A 17047-nucleotide genomic window follows, 5' to 3' on the forward strand; every position below is an offset into this window, starting at 1 on the left:
CAGAAGTCAAATGTAAGCTGGAACTCGTGGCTCATTTGTGGTGTTTTTGACTTTATTAGTTAAAGCAAAATGCTTTGTTTAATGTCAATATTGGGGAGAAATCACCCACAGAGTAGCCTGGAAGGTGAAGTCCAGCATGACTGTGGCCCTACTTAATTTCACGGTACCAAGAGAGGGAAAAGTGTGCAGGATAGAAGTGAAGAGGTGTGGAGAGTCTGGTGTGAAGGGTCAGGCTTTCCGGATGACGGAACTAGCTCCGACTCTTACAGATCGGGAAGCTGAGGCGTTCGGAATCCAGGGCCTGCTCGGAATGGGTCAGCAGGTCAGAAGAGAATGTGTACTCACCTGACTGTTATGACCTTAAGTGAAAACACGGGTCAGATGGGAGGCATCGTTAGCAATAGTTGATTGCTAACTCCAAAGTCAGGAGCTTTGTAGGTTTATAAATATATAAACCTGCAGAAGGACCGTGTGAGCATATCTGCTGCACAGAACACAAACCCATATCTGTGGCTTCATCCTGCAATGAGACGTGATTTATCTTAGGACGGAGCTCCTACCACTCAGCCTGAACCCAGGAGAAAGGAGGGCTTTCCAACTCTTCCCACTCAGTAAGAAAACGGCCAGGAGGAAGTGCCTGCAGTCAGAGGCCACAGCAGAGAACTGTCCTTCCATAGCCACAGCTCAGATGGTTCTGGACATGTGTGGTCCCGGGAATCACGGCTAATCTCCCAGTCTGCTCAGACCTTGAAAGGGCATATGTGCCAGTTTAGAGCACGAAGTGTCCTTTGACCTTGGATGAGGCCCCTCTGATTGTGTACAACTGTGTAGGCATTTTGACAAATGGCCTAGAGGCTGCTGTTGTGTGCCTCTCAAACACAGCAGTGTTTACTCCAGCTGCCTTGGTTTCTTCAGCAGGCATGACAAATGTGTATTCTCAGTCCACGCCAGTCTCTGGCTGCACGAGTGTAGCATTTTCCAAAGTCTCTGTGAGATGTCCTTTCTTTAGGCCATCAGATCAGATGAACTTTCAAGGTCAAACCTCCTTTGCCCTCGTGAACTCCAAGCAAACATGGACCTTTTCATTGGACTCCTCAGTCTCCTTAAGATCCACTTCTCTGGGAGAAAGTGGGAATTTATGGGTAGGACCAAGAGAGGGTTTCCCAAGATGCAGGCTGGAGAGTACACTGTGTGTCGGCTCCCACATGGTAGGCAGGGAGCTGTGTTCACTTTTTAGCTGTAAATCTTGCTAGTACTAAGATGATGGAGTCTCAGTTCTGGGAGAGACTACAATATACACTGTCTAGACTAGCTGGTGTTGGCTATACAGCACAAATGAAAGCACTGATCACCAGAGTAGACAGAGTCCTCACACAGAGGGCCGTTTCTGAAGAATAGTTGTGCCTTTTGGGAGACTAAACAGTCTGATGCGTTTGAGTGCTGAGTAAGTCTCCAGGGAGAGGAATGCATGCCGGGAATGTTTGCAGAGATGACCCTCTGTGTCCATGGGCGAGTCGCTGGGAATTACAGTTTCCAAAAGCAAGAGGATGTGGCAATTCCACGCACACATTCCAGGACTGTTTCCCGTCTGCGTTCCCTCGGCACTGTTTCCGGGCAGAATGCACAGCACTCTCTTGCTCTCAGTGCCCACGGACCATGGGTGGGTACCATAGAACTCTATGCTCACCTTCCAAATGTGGGCTTATTCTTCACCCTTTGGACTTCATTGGATGGTGTAATGCCTCCTAGCTGCCCACAACCCTGGCCTCAGTGTGAACCTGCCTTTGGCCTTTCATCGCTGTAGTCTGGGGTTGTCTGTCCTCTTAAGACTCTCTAACCCTGTACTCAAGGCTCACCTCTGCCAGCCACACTACAGGAGGGTCATCCCACCTCAGTTAAACGTCTCTAGAAACTCCCCACAGACGTCCATCGGTGTGTCTCCTAGGTAACTCGAAGCCCAGTCCTGTTGGCAATGGACATGAACCGTCTCTCTCTTTTTCTTAGAGTTTCTTATTTTTGTTTTTATTTTTCTTATTAACTTTTCTTTAGAATTTCATACATGAGTACAACATTTACTTCGTTTCCACCCCCTATCCCTTCCTCCAACTCCTCCTGTGCCCCCTCAAATTCATGGCCTCCTCTTCATTATTGTTACATATACACACGCGCGCGCGCGTGCGCGCGCGCGCGCACACACACACACACACACACACGCCCAAAACAAGAAAACCCAACGACAACACCACCACCAAAACCGCTGCTGAGCCATCTAGGGTTGCTCCTCTGCACATGTACTTAGGAATGACCATTTGAGACTGAGTAGCCTATCAGAGAGCTGACCACCGAAGAAACTGGGTGATTCTTCCTCTCTCAGATGTCACCAATTGCCTATAGCCCTTTATCTACAGATGGCGCCTTGTACGACTTTCTCTGACTTCACTGGCATGTCTGCTGGTATAGTCATTATGCTGGTCTTGTTTAGGAGTCCATATAGTTGAGCTGCAATGGTGCAGCTTTCTTGTTGTGTCTAGAAGCCGCTGCTTTGCAGCAGGTGTCTTGGTCCTCCGGCTTACAGACTCCCAGCTTCCCTTCTCCAGTGTCCCCTGAACCTTATGTATAAGGATAAGGATCTACCTTGCAGATCTATCATTTGGGGCCAACCACCCCACAGTTACTTGCTCTCTGTTATTTGATGAGTTGTGCGTCTCTGTGATGGTCCCCATGTGTTGCTAGAAAAAGCTTCTTTGATTTGGAGTGATTTATCCATAGGTATAATGTTAAGTATTTAGAATAGTCAGAAATGATATTGGTCTAGAAAAGTATCAGTAGGTTATCCTCTAGTATCTATGGCCTCTCCGGTCACTGGCAGTGGATGAGTCTCAAGAATCACATCCATTATTTTTCCTTAAGCCCTCTCTGAAACTCTTCTTGGCTTGGTGGACTTAGGTTAGGCCCTTCATTAATCTTGATCTGAGAACTCAGCTAAGGGAGGAGCTGGTTAACCTCCTCTGGAGTGCCCATGATTTGTGGTGAGTGACCCTATGCCAGCTCACACTCCAAGGGTGTACACTGTCAAGGCCTTTGGCTTGGGTGCCATTTTACCCTCTGGTGGACCACACTCCCTTTTCATAAGGTAGATCTTTTTCAGGCATAGATATTATAAAACTAAGAGCTGGCGACATTTCTTATTTGCTGCTTGGTTTATATAGACTATGGGGCTGCCAGGGAGAGAGAAGAGGGGAGAAGAAAGAGAAAAAACACAGGAGGAAGAGAAGGGAAAGGGAGGAGAGGGAGAGCAAGAGGACCTTTGGTGTAGGAATTAGAGATGACATGTGTGTTTTTTTATGACCGTGTTATAAATGTCACACATATAAGCTCCTGAACACTCCATAAACATGATCTCACACTTTCTACAGCCTGAAGGGATTAGCTGGCGCCTCCTCTCTGAGTTTTGCCAGGCAGAAAGTATGAGCTCTCCTTACATAGAAAGTTACAGGGCTTCTGTATTTAGGAAAAGATATTCTTGTCCACCTCTTCCCATTGAGTTTGTCTGGGCTGGAATTCCAATGATCCCACAAAACTTACAAGGAAATTTAATCCTCATTGTAAGTGACTAGGAGGTTGGACACTGAATTCTCTCCACAGATTAAGGAGCTTCTGGGCTATCTCCAAACCATCTCTGTCACAGAGGCCAAGTTTGGCTCTAGTCCTTGGATCCCTTTCCCTCTCCCCTGTTACCCTGTGCTGCCTTGTATGTTTGTAAATTCCTACACTGCCCATTGGACTAGAATCTCCTACTTTCCACAACTATGAGCTGGATAAACCTTTGTGGTTTGTTTATCATCCAGTCTATGGTATTCACTCACTGCAACAAAAAAACTGATTAAGACAGTCGAAGGTATTCGGTTATCATGCTGACTGGTGAGAGCTGCACCCTCAGGTCCTGACCATGTGACCGCTTCTTTGCCCTTGTATGCATTCTCGTCTTTGGTAGTAAACATGGATTCAGAATACTGATATGTCTAGGCCCGCCTCCCGTTGGAAGTTGTCCTATGCGTCGGCTTATAATACAAAGATTGGTAACCTGGCTTCCATGAGTGTGACTGACTCCAACCCATCCACAGAAGCCATTGCATGGTCCTGTGTACCGGTGTCATTTTGGAATCTGCTGCCACAAAGGGGTAGCAACTGTCTTTAAAAAGAATTCAATGTGCTATATTCTTTTATTCTTAAAAAAACCAAAAACATTGTCACTTCTAAAATTGCTATGAGCTTGTCTGCTATGTTGCGGACTATGGTTGCTGCAAACCCTCATGAGTTATTTAATTTTCTTCTGTTATCCTTTGTGGGATAGGATCAAACCCAGGACCTCATGCCTGCTTGACACATTCTTTACCACTGAGCGACAGCACAGGGTTAGAAAGCATAACCCAGGCCTCTCAGGTGGCCCTGGTTCCTAGAAAGAATAGTGTTCTCTGGGTAGACTAGATTAAAGACATCTGTAGAGATGGAGTACCATGACCCCTGGGATGTTTGCTGCGGAGGAAAATGGTTGAGCACTGAGCACAAAAATGTGAGGAATGCGGAGGCAGACCTAAGTAGGTCACCTGGCCAAAGCCTCAAGAAGAGTGTTTCTGTCCTAAGTGCATCAGTGGATTTATTTCTGCCTTCTCTGTAGTGCTTTCCCGGAGCCCTGAGATGGAGCCATAGAGCACAAACATGCGGATAAATCGCACAGTGTGCTGCCCCACCCAACCTGCTTCTTCTGCTCACCCTTTTCTGGCAATTCGGCCTGTGAGCTTTTCCTAACCAGAGACGGAAGATTCAAGGTCCTGAGGAAGGGAGTCACGGAATGACTAATCGTGGGGATGTTTCCCACACAGGCATCATCAGGACATCTTGTTCATGTGGGACCCTTGTAGTGACCTGCACATCATTATGTAGACTTAGACTGGTCACTCCCCATGGTATCTTGAAGCAGTCAAGAGGCATAGGAACCATGGGTGTGTGAAGCTGCTGCCAAAGGAACCAGTTGTAGAGTAGACATTATTTATAAGCAGATGTGTACTTTAAGATGATCACAGAGAGGTTGGGGGGTTAGCTCAGCTGTAAAGCAGCCGTGGGCTTGGTTCTCCAACATGAGGGAAAGGACATAGAAACATATAAGATGTGGTGGAGAAAACATACAGACCAGTGACGTCATTACTTACCATCCCATACATGGTTGTCTCTTGTGTGCTAAATGCAGCTTGCAGGACAGCAGTTTTGCTTGTGGCAGCATCGCTGCAGACCTGAAATTATGCATTACACACCATGGCGCTGCAGTAGCTATATGACATTACGTGATGGTGTGCATTTAGCTTGCTGTTGCAGAGGTCTGGCATTGAGCTGACCTTGTTGAAATACTAATGTGCTTTATTAACCTATGTGGGCTGCCACGCACTCAGGAGGCATATGTCCTTGATCGGTCAATGGCCATCCAACCATATTGTCTTGTGTGGACATCTTTGCTCCCTCTTCGCTTGTTATAGTGACGCAGCTCAGACATAAATAGCAACTCACCACATCCCTGTCATTCAGTTCCCTCTAGATAGAAATACCTTATCTCCAAATGTAATCTGAGGTAGTATGGGTTAGGACTTCAACATAAAAATTTGGTGGAACACAATTCAGCTTATGATATTAAAAAAAGAATGAGCCAGGTGCTGGTGGTGTATGACTTTAATCCCAACATTAGGGAGGCAGAGACAGGTGAATCTCGTGAGTTCGAGACCAGCATGGTCTACAGATCAAGTTCCAGGACGGGCTGCAAAGTTACAGAGAAACCCTGTCTCTAAACTGCGCCCACCACCCCCCCCGCCCCAAAAGAAAGACTGATAAACATGAAAGGAATATAACTTGCATTATATGAGGGATCCCTGGTCTATGGCATCAATATGGTGTCCTGTGTACTGTCGGTTTCCAATGTTGGGTTTCTCAGAGTCTGTCCAAGACAAGAATTCCTGTGGCTGCAGGGCCTTTTCCTGAGTCTTTATTCTTCTAGGCATCCTGAAAAGGGGCTGCTGTTCTTGCTGACAGCCTGTCCTGTGGCTCCTTCATGGTGCCCTTGTTATGTAGCTCTGTTGGGGAATCTCCTTCAGTATGCACATGGCCCTCTCTGTTACCGCTCTAAGTAAAAGTAACCTCTAATGGGGAGGCGACGCTAAGCATTCTGAGTTTCAATACTGTGTACAAACCCACAAAAGAGTGTGCCACCGAGCCTCTCTGTCTTCTGTCATCGCTGTCCTGGAATGGATCTCAAGACCACCCGATCTGGGGGTCCCATTGGATCAAAACCTTACCCATGCACCTGAGGACATTCACTGCCATTTTCTTTGGTGTAAAATGTCTTTCAAAAGGACTGGCTCTTTAAATTTCTTTGTACTTTCTGTAGAAACTCGGAAATGGTGTTGATGAAGAAGAAAAACTAAAAATGCTTCTAATCATATAAACTCAGGATCGGGCCTTTGGAAAAAGAATTGTAAATGTACTTAACATAGTTAATCTGTTTGCTAACAAGGTCGTATTTCTCCACATTTGGAAGCAATCAGACTGGCAATTAGCAAGCAAGATAGGTGATAGAGCATCACTTCCGTGCCTTCTCTCAGAGTTGCCCACCCCTGGGAGTTGGGAGGGGGATCTTGGAGTTAGCAGCATGCCAAATCGCTTCCTGGGCTAAAAATAATAGGTCTACATGATCATTACAGGGGACCTAGAGGGAAGCATATTTTGCTGTGTGGGGTGTGTGGTCAACTATGTGGGCTTGATTGCAATTGTCTCTCTCTCTCTCTCTCTCTTAGCGCAAATATTCAAGGATAGAAGCTGCATTTCAACCTTATTTTATAATGGCCCATGCTGTGCTTTGTACGCATTTGATTTGGTGGAGCCTGAACTGGTAAAACACACGAAAATAGAGGCTTACAATGGAGGCGGAGTCGGGGGTGGTGGTATGGCCCTGAACTTCCAGCTGCTTGGGTTTCTGAAGGAAGTCCTTGGACTCCAGAGGTTGGGGGCCAGCCTGGGCAAGAGACAGAGACCCAGGCAGACAGACAGACAGATGAGAGGACAGAGAAAGGGAAAGGAAGCAGGGAAGAAGCAGAAGCTGGCACTGGTGGCAGGTGGCAGCCCATGAAGTTGCTGTGGCTTTTCTCCAGTCCCGTGTGGAAGCTAAGACAGTTGAAAGTCTTCACGGCCAGCTCTCCACACTCTATGCTTACCACCGAATGACCAAAACCACCTCCAAGGCATTGTTAACAGCAGCTTCTGTGTCGGATTAGTGGACTGCTTTATCCAGTGGTCATGTGAATGACCTAACCAGCAGGTTCTGAAGGCTGATGAGGTTGGGGATTATGGCTTGTTTCATGGGCTTCATCTTGATTAGGCTAGGGAGGATGGATCTGGCCTCACAACCATTTTCCAGACCCAGCAATGGCATGCGGCACAGTGACTGACACGATTGCTTAGCGATCATTTCCCGGCCCTGCAGGAGCTCTGGGGCCAGCTCTTCTCAACACCGCGAGTCTTGCCGGACAGCTGCAGTGCAATTCTGGCTTCACCAGGTTTGCAGTTTTCAAATTGTGTTCTTTTTTTTATTTCAGGTAAATAAATATAAAGATTACAGTTACATTTAAGTTACATTTGTGAAATAAAAAATGTGGCACACACCCAAACTTGCCATTGTAACTATTTTAAGTATATAGTTTGGTACCGTTAGTGTTACCATACAGTTCCAACACCATAACTCTTTCCAAAACTTTACCACCACCACCACCACGTAGAAACTGTATCCATGAAGAAATTTTTTTGTTTTGTTTTGCTTTTCCTCCTCCAGCCTTTGGTAACTATCTTTTCCTCTGTACATGTCTGCTAGGTCCCTCAGAGGTGGAGGCACCACAGAGTCTGTGTGTGAATCTTCTCTTACATCTAGACCTTCAGGCTTCTTCTGTGTTCTAGCATTCTTCCTTAAGTGCCGGGAAATATTCCACCACGTGTGCACTGTATTTGCCTGCTTGTCCATCAGCGGAAGGAAGGGTTGGTTCCATATCGTGGCTGATGTTATACCTAATGGACATAGATGATTTGTTTGAATTCTTGCTTTCTGTTCTTTGGGGGCACGGGTCTGGGAGTGGTCATTTTAACTCTGCTTCAAGCGGTGAAGCCATTGGCATTGATGGTATCCACAGTGTTGAGTGCCCACACCATTATCTAACTCCTGAACGTTTTGTCAGCCTAGAAACAGCCCCCCTGGCTTATTAAGCAGTCAGTTTTCATTTCCCTATCTTCCAGTCTCATTAGCCTTGAATCCATATTCTGTCCCCATGGTTCCGTCTATTCTGGCCATGTGCATGTATAGCCTTAATTATGTTTTTGAAGATATCTTTTTATTGTGAAAAAGTCGAAATGAAACTTTGAATGGACCCTTAAATACTCATCAGCCAAATTCAGCGTGGCTGGATCTGGCCAAGCGTGTTAATCCATGTTAATCTTCTCACTAGGGAAGAGAAGAAGTATGTGAATCGATACTGGAAAGAAATCCGAGTGGGCGACTTTGTCCACCTTCGCTGCAATGAGATCATACCCGCGGACATTCTGCTGCTGTCATCCAGTGACCCTGACGGGCTGTGCCACATCGAGACTGCTAACCTAGATGGAGAGACCAACCTGAAGCGGCGGCAAGTGGTCCGTGGCTTCTCGGAGCTGGTAAGTGATCCCCATTCCCGGAGTCCCACCGGGTTCTGTCTCCCCTGCAAGCCTCCGTCATTGTGCTGGGCCGGTTTCCTCACAGACAGAAACTGAGGGACTGGCAGCCTCCTGTCTAAACCCACGGTCAGCCCGCTCCCCCTCCCGAGCATGGGACTCTTTCTGACTGTGATATCTGCTAGACACTTAATGAGTTTCTCTGAATGGTATTTAGTCTTTGAAGAACTGTAAGTGAACATTCTGAAACAGTTAGCATTTACTGAGTCATTATGCTAGGTCACCAAATAGCAGCACAGTGGGGTCATAGCCTGTTTCCGTGTAGGCTGGGAACATTATCTCTTCCAGAGACTCTCCCGGTTCAGCCTCAGGGCTTCCAAAGTTGAGTTCTCCCTCAGATGTGTGAAGCAACAACTAAGAGTGGGGTTGAACGAAGAGTAAGAAGGAAAGTTTTACCCACAAACGGGCCAGGAAATGCAGAGTCCCCAAGAGACTTTCCCACAAGTGTTCTTAAAAAACGGTTCGCTTTCTAAGTCTGCGAAGAGATGTTCAGTGCTAACAACAGGTGAAATAACAAGACACCAGGAAGTCCTCAGACATCAGGAAATGTCTGAGAGGAAGTGGGGGAGCCTCCTCCTGACCCTACCGCCTCTCTCCTGCATTGCTTGTCTGAGTCACTCCTTCAGGTCTGGCCATTGCATTCACTGAGAATGCTATGCAAAATGACCCAAGGAAGTGAGTCCCTGCATTTGAGGGAGGCTGTCCTTGCGGAATTCTCCTGCCACCTCGGTTCATCCTACCCACTTCCCGACAGAGTTCCTTGGGGACTTAGAATTAGGGCCCATGGGGCTGGTTTTAGCAATTGCTAGTGTGTGGATCTACATGAAAGTATTGCAGGCATTGCAGATGACATGATTCCTTGGTTGGGGTCTCTGGGGAGCCAGGAGCCCTGCCTCCTGCTCTTACCTTGTCATGCAATTCCCTTCACTCACCATCACTGGCAGAGATGCCTCTTTACAACTGCAGAAGGCCATAAAGGAAGCTTAATGCTGGGACATGTGACACGCAGTTTGGAGACCGCTGCCTCCATGGACTCCACTTTCTTTCAAGCCTTGGCCTTACTGTTCTGCTCTTTCTTGTTTCTATCGGAATTTCCTCATTTATCTTTGATTAGAAGGAAAACAAATAAACCAAAAAACAAAAATCAAACCACAGCAAAAAGCAGCCCTCCCCCGATTTTCTACCAAATATCTTTTGTGGGACCATAGACTTAAAGCTTAAAAATCACTTCTATGTAGTGATGCATGCTTATTCTCCGAGCTGTTCTGGAAACTGAGGCACAAAATAAAAAGCTCAAAGCCCAGGTATGCTATGTAAAAAGACACTGTTAGAAACAGAACAAGACATAAAAACTTAATATATATGTATAAACATATAACATAAACATAAATATATATATATAAATGTATATACACACACACACACACTCACTCACACACACATACACACATACATTTGTTGGTTTAAATGGAGTATTCTCATCCCGGGCCAGGAAAGCCACAGATTGTTTGTTAGGGGCTCCATGCAATTCCTGGCCTTGCCTGATGATTATGTTTTCCTGACTTCAGTAGTTGTATGTGTTTACATGCAGAGTAGTGTTTTAAGTAAGTCTTGGCAGTGAGTCGGCCTTATATCCAGGTTTCCCCACCTGGTCCACTGTGTTCCCAGAACAAGTAAATGTGTGTGTGTGTGTGTGTGTGTGTGTGTGGGATTAATACTGAAGCATTGATAGCTGCTAGGGACCCAGGTCCCCTTCCAGTTCTCAAGGTCTAATAGGAGGCAGAAAGGTGAGACCCAAAGGCCAGCATTGAAGTACCACAGTGTGTAGAGGTTGAGGCAGACCTCAGTGAGCTGTGTGAGGTTGAGGGAAATGTGATAATATGCAGAACTGAGGTAGAGTGTCCGCGTGTGTCACGGTGGGAAGGATCATCACAAGACTGACTCCGTAGCTGATTCCCAAGAATCCATTCATTTCATGTGGTTTACTCCTTAACTTCTGAACTCACCTAACCTTCCTCATATCTCGAAAGCAACTGTGATGCTTCATAGCGCCATCATGCTTTGTATAAATAAATCAGGTGTTTAAGTTTCTTAACGATGCTTAAGATTCAAAGATGGTGTGATGGCTGATGTTGTTACCATGATGGGATTTAGAATCACTATGGCAACAAATCGCTGGGGATGTCTGTGAGGGATTATGTGGTTCGTCAACATGGGGGACCCACCTTAACTGTGGACAATCCATCCCATGGCCTGGGGTTCTGAACTGAGTGGAAAGGGGAAAGTCAATAGACTATAGGCATCCATCATGCTGACTGTGGGTACCGCATGACCCGCTGCTTCACATGTGTGCCATCATGAGCGCCATGAAGAAGTGCGACAAAGGCCCTCGTACGGCTTTCTGTCAGATGTCTTGCCACCGCTGGGAAACTAACAATTATAAGTGTTTGTTCTCTATCACCCTCGAGGGCAGTGGCTCTCAATGTGTGACTTAGGACCCCGGGGCAAATCTCGATCTCCAAAAATACTTAGAATTCATCACAGTAGTAAAATTACAGTGATGAAGTAGCAACAAAAATAGTTTTATGTTTGGGAGGTGGGGTCACCACAATATGAGGAACTGTATTAAGGGGTCGCAGCGTTATAAAGGTTGAGAACCATTGCTCTTGGGAGACCTGAGGAAGCAAATAGAAATGAATCATAATTTAGTGAAATTGGGTCAGATTGACAACTAATAACTTTGACTCTATAGTAGCAGGTTCTTTGATAACAAAATTTGTCAAGTTGTATTCATATTTTGATTCTCACTGATGTATTTTTTCAGTTTTAGAATTACTTCTTAGATACTATAATTCTGAAATTTCGTATTTATTTTCCATATGGAAAGTAAAAAGCTACAAATCTCTGGCTTTTAAATACCTAAGAACTGACAAATCAAACCTGCCATGGCAGCATTACAATGTAAATTCTCATTTAAGTGGGGTTTTCCCCCTATTAAGTATTAGAAAGACAAGAGTGGACCGTGGTCTGCATCCTGATTCATGTAAGATTTAGAGCAATGTTTTGCCAGTTTGGTCGATGGTCAATTGGAAGGCATAGAGTGCAGGAAAACTTAAATTAGAAGCGGTTTTTATACTTGTATTTCTTTAAGAATAACACACGATAGGGGATGACTATGTCACTGGAGTCCAGTAAGGAGATAAATCATACATGATCACGTCAGGGAAAATCCATCAAGTATTTTTATGTGCTCGTAATGGAGCACAGGGTACCCCGCTCACAGGTCAGAGGTTCTGCCTTGGAGCTGCACCTCCAGCACAGACGTGAACTAATGTGAGATTAGGCAGTATAGTCTGAGGGGTAGACACCGCCTTCTGCAGGGGGATTGCCATAGTTAGGGGAGGGGGACTACTGAGGAGCTGTAATTTTGGAGTTGGCTGGAAGTCTACCACAGAGGGTCACTGAGAATTGCTAGGCTTGGGCATTTTCCGGGTACCAGGGTTGCCCCGATCATTGGGCACTGTAGATGGCTGTGGTCTATGTATTGCTCAGGTAGACAGTGTTAGCAGCTGCAGTGGGCCCTAATCAAGATACATAGAAACCTTCTAGACAGTTCTAGTCCTTCTAGGCCTAGCCTTTGAGGAGGAGAGGCCAGGTGAGGTTCTAGGGGGAAGCAGCCTAGCGTGAGACAAAGCCTGCAATGGTTTTACTTTTCGTTACTCTGAAACTCTGAACCATGAGAAAAGTGTGGTTAAGTTCTGGAGAAACTTGGAGTGGGCTGAATAGTGAACACACACACACACACACACACACACACACACACACACACACGCACGCACACATCACACTCCTCCACCTTCCATCATCGCCCTCTACTGACAAGATAGAAGATAGCACCTCTCCTACATCTTGGATGAAGTGTTCGTGTGTTTGGAGACACTGTCAGGCCTAGTCATTTAAGGTAACAGGACAAACTCATGGCCAGGCTGATGCTCCTGTTGGGGCCCTGAGGTTGGAAAGTGCCTATCCTCAGCTGTCAAGGGATGCTTCCAGAAAGAGGGGCTTGCACCTAATCTGAAGGCAAGGATGAAGGTTGGGATACTTATTCTCTGAGACAGTCACACAGACCTACACACTCCCTGAGTGATGGAAATGTGTTTATATACTAAAGAGTATTGGATAAAACTGTACATGGTTGACGAGCTTTAGACAGGCAGGAGGTGAGGAGCAAAACCCACCCTGACCTGACGTAAGGATGAAGATCCATCATGGGGGGATGGTTCCACCATCAGGCCTTTGTCAAATGAAACTTGTGGTTTTTGACTTAAAAAGAAAGATTTGGTTTACAACTTGAAGTTGGAAGGAAGGAATCCCAGGGCTAAACATCGCATTCATAGTTGTGAGTCACATTTCTTCTGCTCTCTTAGGTGCCAAACCTTGATATGCCGTTACAATTGAAGTACAGTAAACGGTATTTTAAAAATTATATACTTTAAACAATGAATCCTATGAGATAATTATTATCTCATTGTGCTTTACCAGGGTGAAATAGATAAGGCAAAGGTGGTTGTTCTGCCTCCCGTCTTCCAAACTGCTAGTCCAGGTGGAGCTGGAGCAAAGGGTTCTGTCTGAACTGTCAGGGAGGGTCTAAAGCATCCCGGTTTTGTCTATGTTCACACAGACCTGCAGGTCTGGTCTGAAGCTGTACCTGTTCCACCACGGTCCAGGGAAGAAGATCTACCTCCCCTGTAACATTTGCATGGCTAGCTCTGCAGAATCAGGCATTGTCTAAACATCTCAACGGATAAACAACACTCCCCTTTGCAAATTTTGATTGATTCACCAGATATTGATTGAGCATCTGTTAGGCCTCAAAACCGCATTCATCAGTATCAGCTCTGTAAATAAGTGACCCAGGAGGAAGACTGAAGTGGTACGTGGTATGTATAAACAAGACAGCAGAAGTAGTCATGAGATTCTAGGTGGGCTCTGGAGTTTCAGTTGGTGGTGGAGGAGAAGGGCTGGCCAGCCTTCCCCAGGGCAGGCCAGAGGCTGGGGCTCTGAGGAAGAAGACCCCTCCATGTGTGGTTTCTTTGTTGCTTGATTTACTGAAGGAATGTGCTCTGATGGTTTTTCTTGAGTGGACCTGTCCCTGTTGATACTTAGCTTCCATTCACAAATGGGTGTGAGGCATATGTTTTTTTTTGTGTATGTAAACACAAGTATGTGTGTACATAAGGTTGTTCAAATATGAGTGCATTGCACAATTAATACCTTGCTTCATTGACAGACAGTTTTGAATTATTTTGTATTTTGTATCAGTTACCTTTTCAGAGACAAGATCTTGCCGTGTAGCTTAGGTGGATCCATCCTGTGACTTTCCTGCTTCGGCTTACAGAATTTAACTTCCAGAATGTTCTGCACTGATAACATTGTGTTCTAGAAATGGTGGACTTCTCAGACAACGTTCTGAGGAATGGTACCTCCAGTCTTGTCTTTGACATGGCTGTGAGTACATGCCTTAGGTCACTGTGCCCGGATTGTCCATCCACTACAGAGTGGACGGAGGAACACGCTGTTCCTTGTTGAAGGCTCTGGCCTGGTGTCATTTGTCTTCCAGTGGTTTTGTGAGCAGAGTACCCAAAAGGCCGAAACTTCCCCGTGTCCACAGAGCATAGCAGAGAGAAGCTCACTGCTTTTTGGTTAAGCCATTCTGTTTCTGAGTTCGAAAAGCCTCCCTCAGAGTTTGGCCACATGATCCTGTTTATTTTGCATGCAGCTCCCAAAAGGAAAGCTTTGTTTCAGTCTCCATGTTGGTGACAGTGCATCTTGGAGTCTCGCCCATCCATAGGTAGGGGAGATGGTGGCAATGAGATGCAGGGACGTATTTGCCTTTCCTGATGATGGGGGTGTAAACGAGACCTTACAAGCTATGAAACGGACTTCAGGAAACACTCGCACCAACACTCCCACCTACTGCAGTGTGGATGGGACCACCGTGATTTCTGAGAACAGAACTGGATTTAGTAGTGAGAATTTGATAAATTCGGAGCCTTTCTCTCTCTCTCTCTTTTTTAAAATGTCCTTTCTTTTTTTTAATATTTATTTATTTACTTATTATGAATACAATATTCTGTCTGCAGACCAGAAGAGGGCACCAGACCTCATTACAGATGGTGGTGAGCCACCTTGTGGTTGCCGGGAATTGAACTCAGAACCTTTGGAAGTGCAGGCAATGCTCTTAACCGCTGAGTCATCTCTCCAGCCCTTTGGAGCCTTTCTCTTTATTTACGCTAGTGGGTGACTTGTGCTGAAAAGCGACTTAAGACCCTCTTGAGAGTCTTAACTATGCTGAGACTGGGAACAAAACCAGACTTCTCTAGCCTGGCAGCTCCAGGAAAGCAGCCTTCAGTGTACATGTCAGAATGCCCTCTGCCGAGGAGTGTGGGCGTCACTGTGATAAGAAGTGCCCTCCCCCGGGTTCCAAAGATCAGTGACCGAGGGACACCAAGGCAAAGGCCCTTCGCTCAGAAACTTGCCCAGAACTATTTAAAGATATTCTGTCTGGGTCTTTGTCTCTCTCTTGTCCCTCCCTTCCTCACTCCTCTGTCTTCTCCCCCTCTTTTGCTAGTGGGTAATTAGCACGTATGGAGCCCTGAGATCAACAGTCAGTAACCCAATGAGCCTCCCACCCCAAAGATTCTACTAAGCAAAAATGTCTAATTTAAACTTTGTCTTCAAGTTTAAAGAACACATAATTCTGATTCACCTAGACTTTCATCAGTGGCACCTGCCATGGGCTGAAAGTAAGCCTTTTATTTGTGTGGGAAGGGCTAACTTAGGTCAACTTCAAAGGCCTACAGATCTAGGTTTGTTTTGGACAAAACCTCAAATAGTTGGTTGGTTTGCTCATCCGGCCTTTATCAAGCATGAGAAGCCTTGGCCACCAGGCAGGAAATTCTCCAGGACAGACGCTGAAGTCTGTCTTTGCCTTGGCTCAGGGAGACCCTGCGGACTGCGGACTATTGTCATTTTATGTGGAAAGCTGGAAAGGGTTATGCAGGGTCAGATTCTGAGGTTAAAATCAGACTGTCTGTCCCAGGAGGTCCCCCACTTTGTGGCGTCTGGGGAAGAGAATCTGGAGTTCAAAGTCATCCTCAGCTACATAGTGAATCTGAGGCTAGCCTGGGCTCCTTTCCTTTCACTGAAACAAGTGCTAGAGACAACAAATGAATGAAACAAACTTGCTTCTTTTCATGATAGTCTGGGAGGTGTTAGCCCATGACCTGGTGGTTCAGCAGATGTGATGGAAATGCACACTGAGAAAAATCCTTCACCTGCGGCCATTAAGGAAGAAGGGATAGGAAGGGATTGGTAGTCCTACTGTTTCTCATTGACCTCGCTTCTTCCCATTGGCCCAGAGTCTTCAAGATTACATCAGGTGCCAGTGGCACAAGGCAGGAGACCAAGCTGGTAACATTTAGGGGATACTTACAGTCTCCACTTGGCATCTTCTTGGAAAGTGGGAGAATCCCTTCACTCTCTAGCAGTGCCCACTGTACCCCCTTCACCCACGGTGTGCTGCATGCTTTGCCAAGGGTTCACTGACACTTTTTCCTTACATTGAAAATAGGTTTTCAATGTAAGAAAATAGATTTCGGGGCATTCTGCCCAAGACGAGGAGAGGGGATTGTGGGGAGCCAAAGGGGTCAAGGACACCACAAGAAATATACAGAGTCGACTAGCCTGGGCTCAAGGGGGCTCGCAGACAGCCTGGGGAGCCTGCATGGGGCTGAACTAGGCTCTCTGCATGTATGTTGCAGTTGTGTGGCTTAGGTTTTCTCTTGGGACTCCCGGGGGTGGGGAGAGGGACTGTCTCTTGCTGACTTTGGAACTCTACTTCTTATGCTTGGTTCCTTGTCCAGCCATGATGCATGCTGAGGAGCTTAGTCTTGCTGCCACTTTGATAAGTCATGCTTTGCTGATACTCATGGGAAACCTGCTTTTTCCTAAGCAGAAGTGCAGGAGGAGCAGATTGAGGGGTGAAAGGGGGTTGGAGAAGGGCTAAAAGGAGAGGAGGCAGGGAAGCTGTGGCTGGGCTGGAAAACAAACAACCATTAAATAAAATATGGTATTATGAGAAAGAAGATGGAAAGCTGATTTTTCATACAATATCTGCTCATGGTTCCCCTTCCTCCATTCCTCCCAGTTCCTTCCCTCCCCCCAGACCCATGCTTTTTCTGTCTCTTGG

The 17047-nt window shown here is 46.1% G+C and overlaps 1 protein-coding gene across 2 annotated transcripts in view; it reads left to right on the forward strand.

The window, feature by feature from the left end:
* Positions 1-17047, forward strand: part of Atp10a (ATPase phospholipid transporting 10A (putative)) — a 163498-nt gene that overhangs the window by 67752 nt on the left and 78699 nt on the right. For both annotated transcript variants that reach the window (XM_048434731.3, XM_048434730.3), the window contains exon 2: positions 8535-8739. In XM_048434731.3, coding sequence (XP_048290688.3) covers positions 8535-8739 — 205 coding nt within the window. The remainder of the gene's footprint in view (positions 1-8534; positions 8740-17047) is intronic.

This window comes from Myodes glareolus, chromosome 24 (assembly GCF_982192425.1).
Source record: "Myodes glareolus chromosome 24, mMyoGla1.1, whole genome shotgun sequence".
Lineage (NCBI taxonomy): Eukaryota > Metazoa > Chordata > Mammalia > Rodentia > Cricetidae > Myodes > Myodes glareolus.